The 18,257-nt window shown below is 29.9% G+C and overlaps 1 protein-coding gene across 1 annotated transcript in view; it reads left to right on the forward strand.

Annotated features, from left to right (window-relative positions):
* Positions 1-18,257, forward strand: part of skap2 (src kinase associated phosphoprotein 2) — a 138,605-nt gene that overhangs the window by 1,652 nt on the left and 118,696 nt on the right. Inside the window, exons 3-4 of the mRNA XM_039737017.1 lie at positions 288-313; positions 2,546-2,644. Coding sequence (XP_039592951.1) covers positions 288-313; positions 2,546-2,644 — 125 coding nt within the window. The remainder of the gene's footprint in view (positions 1-287; positions 314-2,545; positions 2,645-18,257) is intronic.

Here is an 18,257-nt window from a genome sequence, read left to right on the forward strand (position 1 = left end):
AATTTTGATTGTATCTTGTTCACTTTTGGAGAGTGATGATGCATCTTTTAGATTTTATTTTCTATATTATTAGCTTTTATCTATAATCTGACAAATTATGAATAACAAATTGAACAAAATGTAAATATAACAGTTAATATTGATTATTAGTATTTGGTTTGAACATTTTAAGTTTTATATATTTATTCTATTTATAGCTACACACTTTTCTAAATCTGAATTATGTACAGTAAGTAAAAATGTAATAATAAGCCTGTGATTCATGTTTCTTTTTCTGTTGTTTTCAGTTATGCTCAGCAGTTTCCAGAAAAACGTAAGTATATCAAGCATCATATAACATTAAAAAAAGTTGTAGATTCTTGCTGTTAGGTTTCAAAATACTAATGTCTAATTTAAGTGTTTTACTCATAGTTTTAAAGACATTAAAAGATGTTAGACAACACAGCAAGTGTTAATATGAGTTGAATGTGCTATCACCCTCTAGTGGAGACATGGTCAAAAGCAATAAAACCTTTTAAGGCAGCTAATTTAACACTGTTAAATTAATGTGTATGACCAGATAATTAGATTCACCTAACATTCCAAACATTTCTGTCTTAATATTTAAGTATTTTATTAAGCATTATGCATTTTCAGAAGAATGATTTAATTTGTGCATATTATTTATAAAGTATTTAATCAGGAAGTATGAGCGGCACTTCCTTTTTTATAAGGCAACTTAAGACTAATGAATGCATGCAGTATCAGCTGTGGTAGTCTGGTCTGAGGCTGATAAAAGCACATGTGAAGCAGAAATGACTTCTCTTTATGTGTAGTCACTAAATAAAGATGTTAAAGTAAAAATGTGGCTAAAATAAGCATCAGGTCCTTGAATAGAAGGAAAACGTGCACTTCTCTTTTTACACATCTTACCAATTAATAAAATGATGCAGCTGTTCATATTTTTTAGACGGAAGCAAAGGCCTAAAGTAATTATTATGTAATTTTGCAGAGCACCATAAGAGGTATAGTGAGGCATTTGTAACAGAACAATATAATCCTAATCACAGCGGAAACAGTAAGATGACTGTTGTAGTAAAATTAATTATAAGAGGGTCTTGGCTAGTTGAAAACTCGATTATCTTTTTTATTAAATGTAGATTTATTGCAGTTTGCTCTTCAATGTAGGAAGACTGTTTTTCATTTTAAAATAACCTCATGTAGTCAAGACTTATTTCTTGAGGTTATTAAAGACTTCATATAAGGATTTTGACAATGGAGTTCTGCATCATTTTTCTCTTCTTTCTAAAATGTTTTTAATTGCTGTATATTCTACATACAATTGATTAAATGTACATTTTTATTCCACATGTAATGTTTAATAGGAAGAGGTTAAGTTCCTTCCTATAAAGGGAAAGAACAAGGCAGAGCCAAACCATATGACAAAAAATTTAGGGTTTCAGGTATTGAAAAATTCAGAAACCTGTCTTTCTCATCTCATCCTCAGTTTTGGCAAATACAGTTATTCATTTTAGAATATTGGTATTTGATTTTACAACTAGTTAACAGGCATTTGACGTTAAATGTAAAATAGCATGAATGAATGTAAAATGTTATGCATGCTGTAAACAGTCTTCTGCAATACTTTACACAAGAGATTTTCAGTAATGCAAAATGCATAATATCTGTATTTGGCAGGTTGATTAGCTGCATCATATCTGTTTGTCATTATGAACATGTTTAAATTATTTAATTAATTCTAAAAGTTGAATACATTTTAATTATTATGGAAAGTTTAAATATTCAAGATGTATTTGGAATCTTTGTGCATTAAAGTAATATTTTGGTTCTAATTTGTAAAAACCATTTGCTTTATTTAAATTTTCTCAGTGTTTAAGAATGCTGTACAACTAAGTATTACCCATGTAAGCCTGCATTTTACTAAGTGATTTCACTGTAATCACTATACTACAGCAGTGTGCAGAACAGTGCACAACAATAAAATAATACAGAAACATGTTGAATGGAAACTATCCTGACTTTGAAGCCAGGTTGAAACTGTCCAGTGTAAAAAAAAAAATGAAAAAAATACATTAAACTTAGTTAAACTAAATTTTATGGAAATGCAATGTATTATTTTGACACTGAAAATACATAGTTAATACTTGATGTTCTCATAGTTAGCATAGTTGGCATGTTGTCAACAAAGTAACATTGTGTTAATATACATCAACTAAAGGTAAACATATTGTTTATGTTGTGTTATTGTTCCTTACAGTTTTTCATTTTTCAATTAAAATGTTTAATCAAGCATTCTTTTATAGATTTTAAGAACATTACATTTATTCATAGATTGATGTAATTGGTTGTAGGCATCAATTGTTGCATGTTTTACTATTAACACAAATTAAGTTTTCAAGGTTGTATTAGTTTGTGACAATAACTAGAGAGGAAAAAAATCAATTTCAATATGTTATGCCATGTAGAGTTCATAACAGATTTTGAAGACTTAACTGTACAGGCTCGGTTGTCTAAAATTAATTATTATGTTTTGGTCAAACCCAAGGGGATTCAGATGACTCTTCTGAGGATGAAGATCCAGAAAATGACAGCATTTCTATGACATCTGATCGTATTGACAAAGATGAGGAATCTTGCTATGATGGTATGTGTACTTGACTTGTACTGTTTGCCTACTTGTCCGTTTTAGTTTGTAGCAAGACAGTTTCTTAAGAGACAAAATACAGAGAAATAGCAGTATTTCCTTAAGCAGTAATAGGAAAGAAACTAAGGAGCACTCTCTAGTGGCACATAAAGAAGAGGTTTTGATGTTCCTGTTATTTTCCTGAATTAAGTCTATTCATCATATGTGATTTAAATATGAATATTTATAACATGCTTTTGTCGTTGATGCACATCTGTGGTATGATATAAATGTATTTGCTCTTTTAATCTTACCATTTTTAGGGGCATGATACCTTTTATTTTGAATATATATATATATATATATATATATATATATATATATATATATATATATATTCAATGTGACAGAACATATATGCTAGGAATATAAAGAATTTCTTTTTGAATACCACTATGATGCAATAAAAGTGAGTTATTTGGAAAACAGAAAGAGATGTTTTTCACATATACCTGTACATATAGTATGTCACTCAGTGAATAATCATCTTAAGTCCAATTGAATAGGTCTGTACTGTATTTATTTTTTTCTCTTTGAATATTTATCATGTTCAAGTCAATATCCTGTCTTGTTATTGTTTACGCCATGGTAGACATGGGTCCCCTTGTGACCACACAATGTACAAAAGAGGTGCATGAATAAACAAAATCTTGCTTGTGTCCTTGCATATACGTAGTTTTTAATTTTTGAACACATTTTTTTAGAAAAAGATTTTAGCAGTGATTTTGAAAGTCAAGATGTCAATAACCTCAATATACAGTGAATGTGAAATACATGCTAAATATCTATAAGTTCTTAAATTTCTTAAATATTAGGGCTCTTGATGCAATCTCATTGTGAAACATTTGGTGGAACAACTAACTTCAGTGATTTTCTTACATTCCTACAGATTTTTTTAATTATCCATTATAACAAGGTAATAATAAACACTGTTATTTATACAATTGTTGTCTCATATTGCACATAAAATGATCGCAATTAGTTCTTGGTGTCCGTACAAGAATAAACATATCCTGTAATGTAAAACTATTTATAGCACTCTTATAATAGCCACTACATATTAGAAAGATGCACACAAGTGTTTCATCACATCATATAATAATAAGCTTTGAGTATAGTCTTTAAAGTGAATGTGAAAAACAACATTCACTTGATCTTAACTAGTAATTGTTTAAAAATTTGTTTGGATTATGTGAGTATTCTATTAAAAACACGCACAGACAACAGCAGTTTATGCTTTGGAGATCCTGTTAAATATTTTTTTTATGTGTTAAGTTTAGTAAGTTTAGACATGTGTTGTAATATTATTTATGCTTTGGTGGTATATATTATCATATATATACATAAATATGCTTAAAATACTTAGATATACTTCAATACATAATATACTTAAAACTGAGGTTAATTTTTTAAAAACATTTTCCATTATCAGCTTTACTAACATGTTTTATTGGCGTATGTTTAGTCAAATTTTCAGTATTTCAGTATTCATGAATCAGACATTTTAAACAGAGTGGATTAGACTTATTAATAGGCTAGGAATTTAGTTCTTTTTAATAGTGAGAGTAAGTCTAGATAACTATATACAAACAAATATTTTCTTTTGAATCTTGATATCATTTTAAAAGGTCTTTAAAAGGTCAAATCTGAATTCCAGTATGCATTCTCTGTTTGTCTTTTACTTCCAATAATTCTCTGTCTTCAAGAATCTGGTTCAAAAGTTCACACATTTCCCAAAAGACCACCTAATTTTCTGACTATTCCCTCAAGCCATATGCATTTTGGGTTTTTTATGGTTTATTAGGTACTGTAGGAAAGAAGCATTAGTTATATCTTGTAATGAAATTCAGGCATACCTCAATGATGCATTCTGTTGATTATAAGCAGCAATTAAGTGTGCACAGGGAGGAGTATTACATAGGCATGAAAGAATCTATTCAGAATTTGTTAAATTGATATCTTTTGCTACATGATTTGAAATCAATGTTAACTTTTTCAATTGTAATTACTGGTAAATTCTTATGCAGGTGAATGCCAACAATTTACAGGTTGTGAGACAATAAAGAACTGAATGAGGTTTTAAATTTTTATTTTGTATATGGACAGAGAAGATTAATGGAATTTCAGTGATTGAGTGCAGTTATAGCTGGTCTGTCTGCAAGAAACAGATGGATATTCTATAATGATGTTGGCTCCTTAATGCCAATTACTTGAAAGGTGTGTTACTGTTCATGCCCAGGATTTCAAGTTATTGATTTGAGCATGTTCCAGATTGTATCTTTTAGTTTGCTAACCACATAGACAATTACTGCTTATATAGATGACTTCATTTTTAATTAAATTAGATTGTACAGTATTGTTTTTAAGCTGAAATGTGAATACATTTAAATGTGATAAGTATTTAATAAATAGTCTAAATAGCTGTCAAATAGTTGATTATAGCATTACGGTATATCATACTATATATACTGAAAATCAATTCCATTCCATTTCTTTCATTTCATTTGTTATCAAACACTTCCTTTAGTATTGTATTGCTGCAGGTAACTCTTTAATATACTTAAATAATTATATAAAAATGAGCTAGTAATAGATGTTTATCGATTTATGATCCTGATACTGCCCTTGAGTAAGTTGACTGATTAGCATTTCATAGTTTGTTTTAGGTTAAGTGACACCATTTACTTAATAAGGAAAGACAAATGCAGTACATAGGTGAAAATTATTAAATGGTAATCATATTTTTTCTTTATGAAACACTGTTGTGTAAGCTTTTGAGAATGGTGCCTATTACCTGATCAAGTCAAATTTCATAGTAGTATTTAATTAATAAAGAAACTTTTGTGTTTTACATAAATGGCATTTGGTAAAATGTTTTCTTGTTTTAATAGCTTTAAGACACTGTCAAGACACACATTTATATTATATTGAAAAATAAATAGAATATATGTTTTTCCATTGATAGTTCTTGTTTTGCAAAGATATATGTATTTGCAGTCTGGACCATTACTTTTTTTTAAGGTGTTTAAACTGTTACTTTCAATTACTATAGCTACTAGTCCTGGAGCATTATAAAACATCAGTATTCTGTTACAAAATTGTTCTGTTACAAATATATTGAATTGCATATTAAGTAAATGTATAGAAATGCTGCATGTGAAATATTAAATGCTTGTACAAACTGGGTTGTAAATTACAGAAGCAAAAACAGATATTTCATTTTGCATTGTAGCTTTTTTTATAGCACATCCCATTTTCAATATAGGTATCTAATAAAGGTGGAGATGTATAGAATGTAAATATTAATGGAGTTTGTTTTTTGGAAATATGGGAAAGGCTTTAAATATTCTATACATGGTTGTGATTGAAAAATATAATTGCAGATTAGGTTGGAAAAAGCACATCCATGAGTTTGTTTAGATTAGCATGTGTTACAGTCTGTACATTTAGCATCGAATGATAAATTATTGAATTAGAATTTTAAATGAAGAATTACATATTACTTTCCCTCACCATTGAAAAGTTTTTTTTCAAAGCAAGTATATAAATGTCATTAATGAAGTAAATCACTTGCATTTTCTGTTATAAAATTCCAGCACCACATTGTTTGTGTATCAAACTCTGCAACCCATATGCTATATCAGAATAGGGACATTGTATTAACTGTGAAGCCAGTTTGATGTAGAAAATATAAAAAATATTTTCTTTTTAATTGTGACTTAATTTATTTTGTTTTAACTTATTGAAGCTTTTTTAATTTCTGTATTATGCTTAAACGTTTACTATATTAAAGTGAATGTTTTACATGGAATGTGGTATCTGCTTTTGTTAAATATATACATTATATATTCCTTTACTTCAGCTGTTAATGCCTAGTTGTAAGAATAATTTAGTTTTTTTTGCATTTGGGGATAACATGAATTCTTTGACCTTTGTAAGATAAATTATGCAAAAGAAAAATATTTATATTCATTTAAAGTATCCGCAGAGGAAAACACTCTCATTACCCTGCTTGATCAATTCCTAGCAGCCTGAACTGTAGCATATTGCTGTAGCCACTGGTTGATGGAATGCACTTTGAGGTGCCTAATGGTGACGGTGCTCTTCAGAAGAGGGTTCAGCCAGCGGTCAGCAACAAATAATTCAAGATTGTTTCTAAGTTTGCAGCTAGAGGAATTTGCTTCTTGCCCCAAGCTAGTGAAGCTACAGAGTCTGGCTTTTTGATTAGAAAAAGAAGCATATTTGCTTCTTAGCAACAGCATTTGCACAACACATAGCATTTCTACAGCTTTGCATTTTTTCTTTTGTGATGGCAGAATAATGCTTTATTGCAGCTTTAGAGACAAAAGATTTGTTACTTTTGCAGAGAACCCCATATTTTTTCTATGATTAAGGTTACAAAAATATACTGTTTATGGTATAACTATGTAAAATTAATATAGGTCTATATTTCAAACACCATTTAAAAATATGTACACTGCAAGTATTTATGCAGCAGCAGTTAAATTGTTATGGGTTGCTCCATGTACGATTTATTTTTGTTGATTGCTTATTTTTAATAAGTTTACACTTTTAGAAATATATATTTCAACAATTTTTCTAAAATTATGTAAGAGTTTTGGGATTGTTCTTAAGTTAATGAACTCTATTTCATTGGCTCAAAACATGTGCTATGAAATGAAATTTGAGCACTGAATGTTCTGGGGTTTTTATAGTCTTTTAAGAGTTCTAGCAGGAAAAAGCATGCTGTTTTATTGTTTTATGGCTGGCTTCACAGTTGGCTGTGGCATTTTCATGGTGAAATGAACACAAATATTCTTTAAAACATTTCACTCATCTAGTGGTTTTATCACATATGTTGTTTTGGTCCATTAAAAAACAGAAATGTTGTACTTGTTTATAGATTGTGCAGTAATTTATTTTCTTTGTTTATATTTAACTGTTTATATAATAGACAATTTTCAGCTATGCATTACAATGTGGTGTAAATTATGAATAAATTTTAAAGATAATTCTGAAACACAACACTTTCTTAATACTACTATAATTTAATTATAATTAAACTGTAGTTGTTAAAAAGAGAAAGCCAATCTTAGAAATTACTCTGAGTACATTCTTTATGAACAACATATTTTTAGTGGTATTAAAGCAGCCCACTTAAAAACCGTAGTGAAATGGAGTCTGAAACTTTGTATCATGGACTTAAAAGACACACCATTTAAGTAGGCAGTGTCCTGTAAGGAAAATTAAATTGCTAGGAATATAAATAACAGTAGTTAATATGCGTAAGGTGGAAATATTGAATGTTTAAGCATATTTATTGTATGTATTACGTTTTTGCTTATCTTTTCAATTAGTTTAAAACAAATTTGTAAAAATTGTTTTTGCAAAGAAATAATGCAATTTAGAGATTATTTTACACATATCACAATTATTTATTTATTTGACTTATTTAAAGTCATACAGTATTTATAAAATGAAATTCTGAAGCCTGGCTATGAGAATACTCATAAGGGAGGTGCATGAACGGATAGCTTAAGCTGTAAATAACAGCAAAGACTTTCTTAATGTTGACTATACAGTTCTTTTAGTTGAATCAGCATTTAATGAAGCTGAAACATGTAATTTGCTTCCTATTGTAAAGGGAATGAGACTTTTTAAGTTTTCAATTTCTAAATACTTCTGAAAGCACAATCCTAAAACACTACCAGAAAACTGCATCTTTCCATATCTTTTTTCATTTTAAACAGGAAGCACTTTAAGTATAATAGTTTTTGTTTCTTTAAACTCATGCTTTCAACACTATATTGTTTGAATTTTATAGAAGAAGCAATTGTCTAACTTTTGCAAACATTTTCTCAAACTAATTTATCATGTAGCTTCCTGTTTCCAGGAGGTAAACCCGTTTTTCAGTTAACTGCCATCAGCCTTTTGTTGAGAGAATAGTATTTTTCATCACTAAGTTTGTCTGCTCAGACCAATTCATTAGTGAAAGAATACCAGAAGTTGAAAGGCTATTTCTGTACACAAATGGACTGTTTTAAAATGAAAATTTTTACTTATCATGATGTGATCAGGATCTTGGTGCTTGCAGTTGTTATAAGATATCTTGTTTGTCACTGAAGACTTGTAGAATACAAGAAATATGTTATGAAGACTTAAAACTACATTTTAATGGTGCATTCCAATAGGTAGAAGGAGGATAATTTCCTTGTCTGAGGTATTATGTAGTTATATTTTGCTGTGATGTTGATTAATTTGTCCATCCAATTTTTGCTTGAGTTTTCATCCAAAAAATGTAATTTAATTATTTATTTAAGATTGAGGAAACTGATGCTAAATTACTATTACAAACTTTTTTCAAACTTCTATGTATATTTGTTTTTTGTTTTAAATAATTAAAATTACAGAATATAGTATGTATTAACTGCCATTGTGATGGAGTTTTCTGGTGTTTATGACAAATCTTCAGTAAAAAAAAACATGAATATAAAATTATATAAATAAATGATCCAGGCACATTTTGTCACTAGGTGCATTTAAAATGTGTTTTTTAATCTTTGTCTTTTAATTTAGTCATTAATTTAGTTTTTATTTCTTGTAGTGTTGAGTTTGCATCAGTGTTATAAAATTATACCAGATTAATGCAGGTTGAATGATTAGTGCATATTTCATAGACATAGATATTTTTTAAATAAAATGGTGCAAGTGATAATTTAGCATTTCTTATATAGTTTGACTGCAGATTTATAATTCAAATTTGGTAAAATTTCTTGTTTTGCAATTTGCTAATACTAATATATTTTAAAGGATTGCATAAAAGTGAGATAATATTGTAGTAGTTAGCTTGAATAAATTAATTCATATTACTACTAATATGTGACTATCCCATCTTCAAGAATTACTGAATTTTTGTCTTCATGATTATTATTATGCAATATAAAGCATTGTAGAATGACAGTAGTTCCCTATTGGTATTTTTTTTTGCAGTTGAAACATGAAATATCCATGCATTTCTTCAAAGGGCACAATTTTATTAATACGTCAGCCGTAGTGAACTATTTCCAGTTTGATTTTTCTAAATAAATGAAAGTATTAAAATGACCAGTCTATTCCATATTTTGCTTCTGATGAATCTGCAGATGGGAAAGATCAGTATGTTTTGGACATTTTGTTTGTTTTACAAGGGCAACAAAGGCTCTCTGAAGTCTATGAATTACTCATTGTGGGCTAAGACTCTGCAAAGTGTATAAATGCACTTCAAGTGGACATTTCGAAAACAGGATTAGATTTGTCTCAGATAATATGAGCTACAAAGAATGCAATAACATTATTCAAGATGAGATGTGTTTGATAAATTCAGAAACTTTAACATGTAATCAGCTCTCACTGCTGTACAGAGAGTAATTGTCTGATGGCAGAATAAAATGAAAACTAATACATCTTTAAGCATTGTTCAAGAAGGGAGAAAAGCTGCTTTCTGCAAAGAGTAATTAGCATCTGAAATAATTTAGTAAAGCCATTTCCTCATAGAAATGTAAAAATAGAATGGCTAAAGCAGTAAGTATCTGTGTTTGATATTGAATTAACATTTTTTCATTCTTTATTATCAATGAAACCGATGTTATTTATTAAAGTCCAGTAGCGTACATGACATCTGCTGCAGCATTTGCTGCTTTACCTACAGAGATTGTTTCTTATTGTAATGCTTACTGTGTTATTCTTAAGACAAAGGGGCTCGGTTACAATGCTGTCTGTTTATCAGATATATCAGAAGTACTATGTAACTAACTAGAAACTTTTTTTGTGTACAGTATAGTTTTTTTTATTATTACCAGTGGCTAATATTATTAATGTAGTTCACTGGATTTGCATATTCTTGAACATGCTGAATACAATTGTTACTGTCAAGTCAGTAAAAGTTTATATATAGTGTATGGGACAAAATATCAACATATGTTGTAAATATTGTCACATCCGGAAGAAGAAAACACTGACAAAGTGAGTAAAAGTAATTGACTATTTATTAACACAACAGATGGTGTGTATGTTTCAGTCCACAGTGTAGATATTATAGTATATGGTGTAAGCATTTCAGTATGTGGGACTAAATTTCACTTTATAATGCATGTGTTTCAGTATACAGTGTTTTACAATATAGTGCATTTGCAGTCATAAGTGGCACCTTAAAGTAAAGGAATAATATCCTAAACTATATGTACAGTTAGTGTACACACTAGCATTTTTGGGAACTTAGGCATAGATGTAAATATTGTGCCCTTGTATGGGATTTTTGACAGCAGTGTTCTACGGGTGCAAGACCTGGTAGAGTGGGATCCATACATGCAGTTGAGGACTGAGTGGGTGAGGGGGTTGGATCTCCTCTGATGTTATGCGCATTCATAAGACTTGCCTATGTCACCTAATAGATCGACCGGCACTATGTACAGTGTCCATCCCCTCTTTCTTCTTAGCTACACTAGTGCTGTTGATTGCAACTTACTTACTGTCTGGTTTTGAGGAAATTAGCTGTTCCTATATTTCTCTTTCCCTCTCTGGCAGCTGGACTGGAAGTGTATTGGTTTAAAAATCAAAATGGTTACACGTATTGAAATCCAAATGACTCTAGATCCTTCTGCCATACTTGTTCTATGTTTGGAATGCTATCATTTAATCAGTTGATTTTTGAACTTTAATTATCATTGTTAACTTCTAGCTGTAAAAACACATGTTCTGTTTCCATAGCATTAAATCTCATGCCAGTGGAGGGAGTAAACTGATTATGGGTCAGTTTTGATAGAAGGCTGCAATAATAACTACAAGCTGAAATGAGTAAAGATGCTTTATTTTTGGATGCAAGGATGCTTTGTGTTTTTTTTTTTTTGTTTAGATTTTCCAGTTTTTTTAAATGTATTTTATAGACTTACAGGCTAAATTAGAGTACGGTACACCATTTACTATACACACTGTTTGTCTATGTGTCTTACTTTAATGTATATTTGTTTGTACTTTCCAGTGTACAGCATGATTTGAGGATATCTGCCAATAAATACAATTTTTTTAAGTGATTAAATTGTACTTTTGGTTTTTCCTCCTATTTTTTACTTTTATTTATATAGTAATACTTCTACTTGAGTAGATTGTTGAATACTTTTTCCACCTCTGTCTATCGGTATGCTTAAAAGCAGATTATAGCTAGTTATATATGAAATATAAAGATGTACAGTAAATGTTTTTAAATGCCAAATGAAGCATTCTGAATGCTTATCTGTTTTCATTTGCAAGTACAGCACATTTTATTTCTAATAGAAGTACATTTATTTGCACAATTTTGTATAACATTAGCTACTGATTAATTACTTCCGCCCAGTTTCCCTATCCATCTAATGGTAAATTAAAAAAATTGTTACTTGTCATCAATTATGAACTTTAGATTTGTTTTATCAGTTTTAGTTAGAACTAATTTGTTTTTCAGTAAACTTGGAAATTACCACTTAAAGTAAACCATATTACTATGGTTAGCACCAGAACACAACCAAAAGTAATGGGATTGCTAGGAGAAGAGTAATTAAAAAAGCCATGAGGCCTTACTAAACAAAACTATTTGAGAGGACGTTAAAACCAGAATCATAACTCCAGAACTGTAGTCTAAATTCAAATACTAAAGTAAGTACTTGGGAGTTTCTAGGGGATAAATATAAAAGAAAGAGCACATATGATGTTTATAGGTATCCACAAAACTCAGATAAATGTAGGTCCAATGTTCTGATCTTTATACTGTTGCAATAATGATGTAATCTGTGCAGCGTTGGGGGATTACACTCTATGGCAAATGGAACCCAAAATGGTGGCCACCAGAAGTAACCAAAATGATGACTAGCCATTTCAAAATTAATAATAGTAATGTGAAAATGAATACATAAATAACAAGGGAAAATATGATTAAATAGGAATAAGTATCATGACATAACCCCACCCCTGCAGTCTCTGGATGCGCTTGTTAGGTTTTGGGGAAAATGTGTGAAACTGACCAAGCAATTGAGGGGCATGAACCAAGTTAGCCTGAACTCAGGAACAGTTCACTAGACCTTCAGGACACCAATGGACAAGATAATCGATTCAAGAACCCCTGAGTCCACAATGTATTGCCTCTTGAATTCCTCTGCACCATCAACAGTCACAGGTTAGTAAGGTTTAGCACTCTTATAATTAGGAGTTGAATACACAGGTTACAGGTGAGAAATGTAAAATACAGGATAAATCAAAAAATGAGAAGGCAGAGCCAGTTTATAAGAACCAGATCTCACCTGTCCACAAATCACATAAGGGCTGATAAGTTGGGGTGCTAACTTGAGAGGTGGAACCCTTAGGTAAATGTCTCGTGAAGTGAGTCACACCCTCTGCCTTGCCTGAAACTCTATGGCAGCTTCATGCCTGTGATCTTCAAACCACTTTGCAGAGTTTTCAGAGGTCCACCAAATAACCAGGCAGTTTTACTTTCTAATGTAGTGCTGCGTTCACTGCAGTTTTGTGGCTTTAATTTGGCTAATTCAGGGACTACTAACCTCTGCTGGAGTTTGGAGTTCTTTTTGAAACCAGTTCAAAAACACTTCTGATGTCATTTCTAATTGACGGGCTATTGGTTAATGGGCATATCTGACCCTTTGGGAGTAATGCAGCCATTTCTGTAAAAGACCATATCTGGTTGAAGCCGCCTGCTACTTTTTTTATACTATAGTAAAATAATAACTGAAATATATATGGTTTAATCAAATTAATATAATGCTTATACACTCATTTCTGCTTTCTCTACTTAGCTGTTGTAAATCAATAATTAACTCCTTTATACAGTAAGTTAAAGAGCAGGTTATGTTGCAAGTTCAGATATGATTGTAAACAGTTTCACCCAGCTTAGAGTTTAGATATATATATATATATATATATATATATATATATATATATGTATATATATATGTATATATATATGTATATATATATATATATATATATATATATATATATATATATATATATATATATATATATATATATATATATGTATATATATATATATATATATATATATATATATATATATATATATATATATATATATATATATGTATATATATATATATATATATATATGTATATATATATATATATATATATATATATATATATATATGTATGTATATATGTATATATATATATATATATATATATATGTATGTATATGTGTATATATGTATATATATGTATGTATATATGTATATATATATGTATATATATATATATATATATATATATTTTTTTTTTTTGCATATATATCATGGTTATGATCTTCACTGGTTGTGAAACTATACACATAACAGGGTTCTATCATGGTGTCTTTTTTACATCTAGTTTATAAAACAAATAATAACAATTGTGGGTAGATTTTCACACCCTTTTGTGAAGGAGCTAGGAGTCTTATAAGAAGAATACGATAGTAGGTCTGGTGAATTTTGCAACTGCTATATGAATACATTATTATTATTATTATTATTAAAGCTGGCAATTAAGATGATAATATTTCAAAACATGGACCATTGACCCAATTAATCTTAATATATTATTTAGAACTTTTGCCTTTGACTATTTGAAATCAGTGATTGCATCTGGACTGGTATTATAATTGAGCTTGCCAGAGTGCAATAAAATTCTGTTACATCTTTAATAGTTTTATTGTATCCTAATAATCCCAATATATAGTTACATTTTTGATCAAAATTAGTTCCATTTCTCTGTTTTTTTTAATTTATTTCATTCTTACTTAGGACCCATTTTGTAAGCTAGATTTCATGCTAACTAGACCACTGCTTTTTGGTGCAACTGTTTTTTGTTGTAACTAATGTACAAAAATGATTGAAAAAATACGAATTCTAAAATCACTTTTTTCATGTATATCTCTGGTGTGACAGTAATAACTACATTCTCTTTTTCACTTCTCTGTTCCTCTTTCTACCACATAAATCAAAAATAAAAAGTCTAATAAATAAGTATTTTTATTATTTAATCTTTTTAATTTATGTATGTTTGGCACAAATAATTGTAAGAAGAAACACTTTAAGTATGTTTACTATTTATTTCATGTTTTGAATTGAATGGTTCACTTGATTTTGATGAACTAGTGGTACTTTGATTACAGAGCCTTAAAATGTCCATCCATTTCTACCTGATTCAGCAGTCCGTTTTTTGTCTTTACTTCACTCACATATCTCTTTGACCTCATATTTGTATTTATATAATTTTAGACTCGCTGAATTTTCCTTTCCACACTCTGATTTTTTTTTTATACTTCAAATGGCACTATGACATTATGCCAGGTCTGCACGCAGATCTGCCCTTCATATGCACAGGTGATTATGGTTTTGGTTAATTGCACATTGATCTAAAGCTAAATTTTCAGATGATATGGAAAAGGATGATGGTTTTAATTGCATTTGAACCTTTTATGCTTTATTCACAGTATGTTAAAATTTCTAAAGCATAACTGATTTTGCATTCCAATAGTTGTTTTAGTAGAGTAATTTATATTTATTGAGTTCACTTACAGTATTTAAAGAAAGCTACTGTAAAGATGAACGAAAGAAAGAACAGATATGATAGGTTGCAAGTAAGATTTAAAAGTGTTACAAGGATTATCAATTTAAATTTTTTGGGAGTATATTCACAGATGTTTATCATGAAAAAGAAGTTAAAGCAAGAATGGAAATAGCCAAAGATGGGTTCAACAAATCAAAAGTCTTTCCACACTCCGATTTTGGATGCATGAAAGATGTGGTTTTGGTGAAAAATTGAGCAAATAAGCTGGCCAGAAATGATGAGTAATGAGGTGGTACTGAGAAAAGTAGGAGAGGAAAGTGCATTGAGTAGATCAATTCTATTAAGAAAGAAGGGTTTGTTGGAAGATGTACTTAGAAATGAAACAATAGTAACAGATATCATGAAAGGGAGATTAGAGGGCGAGAGGAGTTGTATTCAAGATGGAGAATGATGCTATTGGATAATATTAAAGAATATGGAAATCAACAAATCAATCAATAAATGAAGGAATGAATGTATTGAGTAAGCATATTCAATTTAACTTTAAACTATTTGCTTACTTTTAAAAGCATATGTTATTATTTTTCATTTGTTGAAGTTATGCAGTAGAATTATCAGTTTTGCTACATAATGTGTTACTCCATACTGGCATCCTTTTACTTTACCTGATTTTGTTTTGGATTTTAATTTAACTTTAGGTGAATCAAAATATGATTTGCATTTGCTTGTTCTTTGAAGTTAAATATGCCAGTTTGTGACTGATAATTATTTATAGAGAACAGGGTTTATTCTAGGATCTGTTTGTATTGTGCAACATTCATCTTGCTATCAGTCCTGATCAGATTTCTAGTCAAAAGTCTAGTCTAGTGAAAAGTATCCCCTAACATATTCATGCCACCATTATGGCATTATCATGCCACCATTTTTAGTATGGATGGTGTTGCCTGGCTGATTTGTAGTGTTAGGTTTATGCCACACATTCCTCTTAGTGTTCAAGTCAAAAAGTTGTAGGTTTCTTACCTGTCAAATTTCTACCTGATTGTAAAGCATTTAGAGGTCACTCCACCTTGAACATTTTGTTTGTATTGTCAATATGTATATAATCTTGTACAGAGTTCTTAACTGGCTATCTGATTAGTAAACAAAAAAAAAAGAAGAAGAAATTAAACATTGCTTTACTAAAGGTAGAGTTTCCAGAACATTCTGGCAGCAAAGGGAAGTTTACAGAACATTGTAATAGTAAGTTGGAGTTTCAGTTTTAGTCCTTTTGATAACAGGAAAGGATCGTGCAAAGCCTGCAGTGTCAACCATTATCAGAAATTCCTAAACATCTTAAGTAGACAGGAGAATCTGAACAGCTGGATTTGGTGGGTCTGGTAACAGAAAGAACAACATCCTTTTTTGATGTCTTCATGGAAAAACACAAAGAAATGTCCTAATCTTTCTCAAGAAATTACTAGAACAGATCCAATCTTTAATGAATTTTATGAACAATTCATTCTTCAACTGGTCTTAAACCACCACAAGAATTTTCCAATTTTATCAAAGGCAGTGCTAATGTAAACCTCGAAGTCTGTTCAGTTCAGATGGCATAAAACAGTAAAATGGAATGACTCTAGTTGTTTTTTTTTTTCTTTTTCCATGAAAATGATGTGTGTTTCTTATATATATGATAAAGAATAAAATGAGCTTTGTGGAGAATTTTAATGTTTTTTTGACCACACATATATATATATATATATTCATTACTAAGTGACATAGACAATATCCCTAGAGCTAACAAATTTCATTGTTTTCCTTTATACAGTAACATGAAGTGTTAAATTTATGTATCCTATCTTTGTGTAAACCCTCACTGTTCTTGTCAGTCGATGAAAAAGCATGAAACTCCACTGAAGTATACAACACAGTTCATTTATTTCTAAAGGTCACTGAACTATTGTCTTTTTCTTTAGTGTTATTTATTATACTGGAGGTGTGGTGCTATTTCAAAAAGACAAACGTATTCCTAGTGACAGGTCATACATGTTTTGATTTGATTTATATACTCCTAATGGTTTAAAAATGTTTTATTAGTTACTCTATTAATGTTATGTTTAATGACAGAGCTATGCTGAAGATATAAATCTGATAAATAAATCTAAACATTTCTGCACCTATTTTTAATGCCCTCTTTCCTAGCATTCTTTCTTTTGGCTTGATTTTGTGGAAACAACACTTCCATGTTAATGTTCACAAATGTAGGTGTTGTCAATGATTTTGCTGCAAGCCAGGCTGAAAGTATTTTTCAGTTAAGCAGCCAAATATAACAAAATTTGAAGACAATTATTCAGGTTTTGTAATTTGGCAAAATATAACGGTGAAGATTTCTCTTCCAAAAATTACAGTTAACTTTGTAGGTGCAACTATTTGAAGTGTAAGCTAAAATGGTTTGAATGTAATCTTAACACTTGGATGATATGCAGGCAAGATCCATAGAGTGCAATTACTTGCCTATATTATAGGGTTCATTTTTCTGTTGCATAACTTGCTGCCATGCAGTAAATGCCTTAGCAGATAAAAAAAATTACTTTGCCATTAACAGAAACTGTTATTCAGTGGAGCTGCCAAATGTAAAACTGCACGGTCATATTATGTAAGCAACAGATCATTGCTTGTGTTGCAGTTTAAAAGTTTGTACTGAGATGCAACTTACTGCAGGATGCTTCATTACCTACTGTTATATAAATCATCTGATTTTCTACATTGTATCTCTATTAGATTGTCATGCTTTGTGGTTTGACTTATATTTTAAAATGATTGATTCAGAGGAACTACTTTTGAATTAAGCATTTTAACAATGGTAATAGCCTTCAGGTGTGTATTGGTTTTAGGAATGAATGATTTCATACATTTAATCCAGTCTTTACCATGACAGTTATTTCTATAGCAAATTTTCTTACACTGTATGTAGCTCAAAATTTTTTACAAGATATTAAAGAAATAG

Source organism: Polypterus senegalus, chromosome 15 (assembly GCF_016835505.1).
Source record: "Polypterus senegalus isolate Bchr_013 chromosome 15, ASM1683550v1, whole genome shotgun sequence".
In the NCBI taxonomy this organism is placed as follows: domain Eukaryota; kingdom Metazoa; phylum Chordata; class Cladistia; order Polypteriformes; family Polypteridae; genus Polypterus; species Polypterus senegalus.